Source organism: Bombina bombina, chromosome 11 (assembly GCF_027579735.1).
Source record: "Bombina bombina isolate aBomBom1 chromosome 11, aBomBom1.pri, whole genome shotgun sequence".
In the NCBI taxonomy this organism is placed as follows: Eukaryota; Metazoa; Chordata; class Amphibia; order Anura; family Bombinatoridae; genus Bombina; species Bombina bombina.
The window spans coordinates 17,175,099-17,183,947 of record NC_069509.1 but is presented as its reverse complement, the minus strand read 5'-3'; the positions used below and the strand labels follow the sequence as shown (position 1 = coordinate 17,183,947).

Genomic DNA, 8,849 nt, shown 5'->3' with positions numbered 1-8,849 from the left:
ATATTTACACTACTGTTATAACAAATATGATTTGTGGCACTAGTTGGAAAGTGGGCCTGGCACACACGCTGGCAGACAGGCAACTGCAATTAAATAACAATAGCAGACTGATGTAAAAGTTTTTTTAAAAAAAAGTTACACTAATGTTACAACAGATAGGAGTGATGGCACTCAGGATAGAAGTAGGCACAGTATGTGCTGGCAGCCTGACACACAGGCTGGCACTAGTGGCAGGCTGGCCTGGCAACTAAAATTAAATAACACTAGAAGACTGATGTAAAAGTTTTTTTTTACAAAATTTAAACTAATGTTACACCAGATAGGAGTGGTGGACTGGCACTGAGGATGGAAGTAGGCACAGTATATGCTGGCAGCCTGACACACAGGCTGGCACTAATGGCAGCTAGGCTGGCCTGGCAACTAAAATTAAATAACACTAGAAGAGGACTGATATAAAAAAAAAATGTAAAAAAAAATTACACTAATGTTACACCAGATATAAGTGGTGGAAAAAAGAGCTATTAATCACACTATATGATGTGGGCCTGACACACAGGCCTGATGTTAAATGAAATTAGATTACACTAGCAAAATTATTTAAAAGTTTTTTTTTAATTTACAATAATGTTAAGCAGATATGAGTGGTGGCTGGCACAGCAATTAACCACAGTATATGCGGTGTAAGCCTGACACACAGGCCTGATAGAAAATGAAATTAGATTACACTAGCAAAATGATTTAAAAGTTTTGTTGTTTAAATTTACACTAATGTTAAGCAGATATGAGTGGTGGCTGGCACAGAGCAATTAACCACAGTATATGCTGTGTGAGCCTGAGACACAGGCCTGATAGAAAATGAAATTAGATTACACTAGCAAAATGATTTAAAAGTTTTGTTGGTTAAATTTACACTAATGTTAAGCAGATATCAGTGGTGGCACTAATCACAGTATATGCTGTGAGCCTCACACACAGGCTGAAAGCCAAGCAAATGCAAATAAAATTACAAATAAAAAAAAAAACGACTGAAGTTATAGCCCTAAAAAGGGCTTTTTGGGGTGCTGTCCTTACAGCAGAGATTAGATGAGTCCTTCAGGACTGTAGTGGACACTAAATACACTAGCCTAGCTATCTATTTCCCTATAATGTCAGCAGCAGCAACACTAAAGCTCCTCTCACTAAGAAAGCAGGATCGTAATGAATCTACAATGGCTGCTGCCAAGGAGCTGGGAGGGTCTGTGAGGAAGTGTCTGCTGCTGATTGGCTCAAATGTGTCAGAAGGCTGTGAGATACAGGGTCAAAGTTTCCTCAATGATGACACATAGGGGGCGGATTGAACATCACATATGTTCGCCCGCAGCGGCGAACGTGAACAAGCTATGTTCGCCGGGAACTGTTCTCCGGCGAACAGTTCGCAACATCACTAGTGACAAATTGGTTTTTCATCCTAATCCATTTAGCTGTTTATTTACTGTAGCAATGTTAATTATTCAAATTATATTTTATTTAGGGAAGAACAATATCATTACACATTATTTATGATTTTCAAGGAGAGTTTCCTCAGTGCTGTTTTCATGTCTCTGTTCCTAAGAGTGTAAATCAGAGGGTTAATTGCTGGTATTACTATACAGTAGAAGAGTTCCATGATCCTATCCTTGCTAACAGAAGGACGAGTGTGCAAACGCAGGTGCACAAACATAGCTGTACCATAGAAAAGAAATACGGAGACCAGATGGGAACCACATGTTGAGAAGGCTTTTTGACGTCCATCCACAGACTTTATGAGTAAAATTGAAGAAAGGATTTTGATATAAGAACACAGAATAAGAAGGAAGGGAACTGCTGCCCCAATAATACAAGCAATGAAAACTGAAAGTTCGTTGTTGAAGGTGTCAGCACAGGCTATCTTGAGGAGAGGGGGAATGTCACAAAAGAAATGTTCAATGTAATTTGAGCTACAAAAAGGTAAACTAAAGATGAAGCTGGTTTGCCCCAAAGAAACAAACGACCCCACCATCCAAGACCCAGCAGTAAGTTTGAAACATAACTTTCTGTTTATCACACTCATATATCTCAGAGGGCTGCAGATAGCCATATATCTGTCAAATGCCATCACCCCTAGGAAAACACATTCAGAAACACCAACTGTGAAGAAAATGTCCATCTGTGCAGCACAACCCATGAAAGATATGGACTTATCCTTTGATAAAATGTTTTCTAATACTTTAGGGATAATGACTGAGCTGAAGCAAATCTCAAGGACTGATAGGTTCCTCAGAAAGAAGTACATGGGCCTGTGAAGCTGAAGGTCAATTGTAACAGTCACAATGATAAGACCGTTACCTAATAACATGAGCATGTAAGTGAGGAGAAGAAAAGAGAAAAGAATAAACTGAAGGGACAAATGCAAATCAGAGAAACCCAGCAGAATAAATCTGGTCACATTTGTGGGTGTATTTCCTCCCATACCATCAATGTATATCTACTAAATAATATTATTGGCAGTAGATTTCATAGTAATTATATCTGATTTATAATGTATCAGAGAACTTATGGGAAAAAATGATATATACCACTGATAGAGATGTTATTCTGTATCTGGTGCACTAAAGCTCCCACCAGTTGTCCTTACCTCAACCATAGAAGACCGTGCAGCAGGAACAACAGGCTCAGGACCTGCAGCCTCCATCATGTAATTATAAACAGGGAGTGTGCAGAGAATATAGCGCTTGGTGAAGCCGGTGTTAGGCTGTTTAATCCAATGCAATTTCTCCTTGGTAGATAAAAGTTGTATTTACGGTACCTGTTGATTCTGTACCTGTGCTCATGTATTTGGTTGGGGCTGTGTGGGTCAAATTTACAGGTTAAAACACCTTATATGCTAATCAGTAATAGAAATATAATGTTTACATTTTATTATAACAAAACTATCTTTTTGGATATGACCAGTTCTCAGCATTAATTTACTGGAAAATACATTAAATTCTATATTCTGACCCAACTTTGAATTGTAGTCCAAAGATGTATTCCTGCATGCATTCTTGTCATTGCTCCATAATAATGTACAAGCATGAGAGAGAGACCAGAAATAAATGATTTCTCATTTGATAGAACATAATTTAATCTTATACGTATCTCTATGTATCTACAGTATCTATATATCTATCTATCATCTATCTATCGATCTATCTATCTAACTTTCTCTTTCTCTATATCTATATATGTATCTATCCATCTACTGTATCTATCTATCTATCATCTATCTATCTAATCAGCTCTCTCTTTCTTTCTCTCTCTCTCTCTCTCTCTCTTTGTCTCTCTCTCCCTTTCTATCTCACTCTCTTTCTTTCTATCTCTCTTTCTCTCTTTGTCTCTCTCTCTTTATACCTCTCTCTCTTTCTTTCTCTCTCTTTCTCTCTCTCTTTCTCTGTCTCCCTCTCACCTTCTCTCTCTCTTTCTCTTTATATCTCTCTCTCTCGCTCTCTCTCTCTTGAATTTTTAAAATATGTTGTTTCTCTCACATTTGTCTTCAATATGATATGTTTTGTGCCATTATATAATGTAATCTCTCATGAGAGAGCAGGCACATGGCTACAATTCATTACTTATACCTTATTGTATTTCATACAGACCACACTTCATATGTACAAATGAACATGGAAATATACTTGGAATTGCTTAATAAAGTGAATTATTACTTAGCACATATTATTTTAAGAAATAAACATTTATACTTAGAAAATAATAGACTTTCTTAGCAATATATTGTAAACTCAAGAACCTAACATATTAATTATTCTTTTTACATAAACAGACTAATTTTGCACAAATATTAAAAAACAATACAATAGAAAATATTCAATGATTTAATATCTGATTTAATCTACTGTCATTAAGCTAAATTAATAAACTGATTTCTTAGTGGCTACTAAATCTCATCAGAGTCTGCCAAAAAGTCAATACTTTAGAGCAACTTTTTTATGTTCTTTAACACTTTTATATCAATCTGAATTCCTTTTAATTAGCAATTTGAAAACATTCAAACATTTAAATGAAATAATGAACAACACCAGTATGTAGGATTTTTGTGGACAAGTTTTATTGCTGAAACATTATTCTGTAATAATTCAGATGGAACCTACATTTTAAACAATTTCTAATTTACTTCTATTATACAATTAGCTTTATTCTCTTTGTATCCTTTGTTGAATCAACAACAATGCAGAACTGGAAGCTAGCTGAGCAGATCTGGTGAGCCAAAGAGGCACTCATGTCCAACCACCAATATCTATCTATCTATCTATCTATCTATCTATCTATCTATCTATCTATCTATCTATCTGTCATCTGTCTGTCTGTCTATCTGTTTATTATTAATATTACTATTATTATTATTAGTAGTACTAGTAGTACTTTTGTTATTATTATTATTATTGCTCTTATTATTACTATTATTGTTATTGTTGTTGTTATTATTATTATTGTTATTATTATTATTAATACTATTATTGTTATTATTGTTATTATTATTATTGTTATTATTGTATTATTATTACTATAAGTGACACTATCTAGCAAACAGACTAGATATATAAAAGGTGCGCCAACAAAATATACAGGTACCTACAATGTATGCAATTGATATTTTTCTCTATATCTCTATATATACTAATAAATCATTAATAGATCAACTAAAAAAAAGAGAATTACCTTAAGACAAATATACAATAAAACAATAGCTATAGATATTACTTGCAGGATTTATGTACCAAATAGTACATATAATGAATCACAATAGGTCCATTAATAGGCCATACAGTCTCTGTAGCAGATGCTCACGGCAGTGTTCAACAAGACACTGTAGGATAAAGAGGCAGCCGTCTTTAAAAGGTTGTGAAGATATCGCATACAATGTCCTATGAGACAGCAGAAAGAGTGGCGCCTCACTTTCCCTTGTCTCATAGGACATTGTATGCATTATTATTACTATTATTATTGTTATAATTATTATTATTACTATTGTTATTATTATTATTATTACTATTGTTATTATTATTATTACTATTGTTATTGTTATAATTATTATTATTACTATTGTTATTATTATTATTATTACTATTGTTATTATTATTATTACTATTATGATTATTATTATTATTGTTATTATTACTATTGTTATTATTATTATTACTATTGTTATTATTATTATTACTATTATTATTATTATTGTTATTACTATTGTTATTATTATTTTTATTGTTATTATTGTTATTATTATTATTGATATTATTAATATTGTTTTTATTATTGTTATTATTATTATTATTATTATTATTACTATTATTATTATTATTATTGTTATTATTATTATTATTATTATTATTATTACTACTATTATTATTATTATTGTTATTATTATTATTATTATTATTTTTATTATTGTTATTATTATTATTACTATTGTTATTATTATTATTATTATTATTTTTATTACTATTATTATTATTATTATTATTATTGTTATTACTATTGTTATTATTATTATTACTATTATTAATATTATTACTAAACATTTTTTATTATTATTATTATTGTTCTTACTATTATTATTATTATTATTATTATTATTATTATTGTTATTATTATTATTATTATTATTGTTATTATTATTGTTATCATTATTACTATTATTATTTAAAAATTTAAATCTCTGTTTCCAGGATTTCTAGATACACAGAAACTCAGAGTCAAATTGGCAAATTGCATATGTGCCCCAAAGGACTGTTCCAGTTCTGATTGCAACTATGTAGGCACAGCATTACATCAGAGTAGTATAAACCATGAAAGTATAGGCAACAAGAAGGTGTTTGCACCATAAAGGCGGGGGAGGTTAGCCAGCAGATAAACTTTCACCTAAGGTTAAACCCCTACCTTCAGTATATGACTGATTGGTTTGTTAAATGCATATTTTTTACTCACTAATAAGGCCTAGATTTGGAGTTTGGCGGTAAAAGGGCTGTTAACGCTCCGCAGGCTTTTTTCTGGCCGCACCATAAATTTAACTCTGGTATCGAGAGTTTAAACAAATGCTGCGTTAGGCTCCAAAAAAGGAGCGTAGAGCATTTTTACCGCAAATGCAACTCTCGATACCAGAGTTGCTTACGGACGCGGCCGGCCTCAAAAACGTGCTTGTGCACGATTCTCCCATAGGAAACAATGGGGCTGTTTGAGCTGAAAAAAAACCTAACACCTGCAAAAAAGCAGCGTTCAGCTCCTAACGCAGCCCCATTGTTTCCTATGGGGAAACACTTCCTACGTCTGCACCTAACACTCTAACATGTACCCAGAGTCTAAACACCCCTAGCCTTACACTTATTAACCCCTAATCTGCCGCCCCCGCTATCGCTGACCCCTGCATATTTTTTTTAACCCCTAATCTGCCGCTCCGTAAACCGCCGCAACCTACGTTATCCCTATGTACCCCTAATCTGCTGCCCTAACATCGCCGACCCCTATATTATATTTATTAACCCCTAATCTGCCCCCCTCAACGTCGCCGACACCTGCCTACACTTATTAACTCCTAATCTGCCGAGCGGACCTGAGCGCTACTATAATAAAGTTATTAACCCCTAATCCGCCTCACTAACCCTATCATAAATAGTATTAACCCCTAATCTGCCCTCCCTAACATCGCCGACACCTACCTTCAATTATTAACCCCTAATCTGCCGAGCGGAGCTCACCGCTATTCTAATAAATGTATTAACCCCTAAAGCTAAGTCTAACCCTAACACTAACACCCCCCCTAACTTAAATATAATTTACATCTAACAAAATAAATTAACTCTTATTAAATAAATGATTCCTATTTAAAGCTAAATACTTACCTGTAAAATAAATCCTAATATAGCTACAATATAAATTATAATTATATTATAGCTATTTTAGGATTAATATTTATTTTACAGGCAACTTGGTATTTATTTTAACTAGGTACAATAGCTATTAAATAGTTAAGAACTATTTAATAGTTACCTAGTTAAAATAATAACAAATTTACCTGTAAAATAAATCCTAACCTAAGATATAATTAAACCTAACACTACCCTATCAATAAAATAATTAAATAAACTACCTACAATTACCTACAATTAACCTAACACTACACTATCAATAAATAAATTAAACACAATTCCTACAAATAAATACAATTAAATAAACTAGCTAAAGTACAAAAAATAAAAAAGAACTAAGTTACAAAAAATAAAAAAATATTTACAAACATAAGAAAAATATTACAACAATTTTAAACTAATTACACCTACTCTAAGCCCCCTAATAAAATAACAAAGCCCCCCAAAATAAAAAATTCCCTACCCTATTCTAAATTAAAAAAGTTACAAGCTCTTTTACCTTACCAGCCCTGAACAGGGCCCTTTGCGGGGCATGCCCCAAGAATTTCAGCTCTTTTGCCTGTAAAAGAAAAAATACAATACCCAAGCCCCCCAACATTACAACCCACCACCCACATACCCCTAATCTAACCCAAACCCCCCTTAAATAAACCTAACACTAAGCCCCTGAAGATCTTCCTACCTTATCTTCACCATACCAGGTTCACCGATCCGTCCTGAAGAGCTCCTCCGATGTCCTGATCCAAGCCCAAGCGGGGGGCTGAAGAGGTCCATGATCCGGTCAAAGTCTTCATCCAAGCAGGGCAGAAGAGGATCTTCCATCCGATTGAAGTCATCATCCAGGCGGCATCTTCTATGGTCTTCCATCCGGAGCGAAGCGGCAGGATCCTGAAGACCTCCAGCGCGGAACATCCATCCGGCCCGACGACTGAACGACGAATGACTGTTCCTTTAAGGGACGTCATCCAAGATAGCGTCCCTCGAATTCCGATTGGCTGATAGGATTCTATCAGCCAATCGGAATTAAGGTAGGAATTTTCTGATTGGCTGATGGAATCAGCCAATCAGAATCAAGTTCAATCCGATTGGCTGATCCAATCAGCCAATCAGATTGAGCTCGCATTCTATTGGCTGATCGGAACAGCCAATAGAATGCGAGCTCAATCTGATTGGCTGATTGGATCAGCCAATCGGATTGAACTTGATTCTGATTGGCTGATTCCATCAGCCAATCAGAAAATTCCTACCTTAATTCCGATTGGCTGATAGAATCCTATAAGCCAATCGGAATTCGAGGGACGCCATCTTGGATGACGTCCCTTAAAGGAACCGTCATTAGTCGGGAGACAACGGAAGAAGAGGATGGATCCGCGTCGCCTGCTTCAAGATGGACCCGCTCCGCACCGGATGGAAGAAGATCGAAGATGCCGCTTGGAGAAGATGTTTGCCGGTCCGGATGTCCTCTTCTTGCCGGATAGGAGGAAGACTTTGGAGCCTCTTCTGGACCTCTTCAGCACCGGATGATGGATCGCCAACCCCCGCTTGGGTTGGATGAAGATGTTGGAGCCAGGACGGATCGGTGATACCTGGATGGTGAAGACAAGGTAGGAAGATCTTCAGGGGCTTAGTGTTAGGTTTATTTAAGGGGGGTTTGGGTTAGATTAGGGGTATGTGGGTGGTGGGTTGTAATGTTGGGGGGGGGTATTGTATTTATTCTTTTACAGGCAAAAGAGCTGAAATTCTTGGGGCATGCCCCGCAAAGGGCCCTGTTCAGGGCTGGTAAGGTAAAAGAGCTTGTAACTTTTTAAATTTAGAATAGGGTAGGGAATTTTTTATTTTGGGGGGCTTTGTTATTTTATTAGGGGGCTTAGAGTAGGTGTAATTAGTTTAAAATTGTTGTAATATTTTTCTTATGTTTGTAAATATTTTTTT

General features: G+C 35.1%; 1 protein-coding gene across 1 annotated transcript; it reads right to left on the bottom strand.

The window, feature by feature from the left end:
- Window positions 1-1,525: 1,525 nt before the first annotated feature.
- LOC128641595 (olfactory receptor 10AG1-like) lies at window positions 1,526-2,467 on the bottom strand. Its single transcript, XM_053694133.1, has one exon. The coding sequence runs from the start codon at window positions 2,465-2,467 to the stop codon at window positions 1,526-1,528; it is 942 nt and encodes a 313-aa protein (XP_053550108.1).
- Window positions 2,468-8,849: the final 6,382 nt, after the last annotated feature.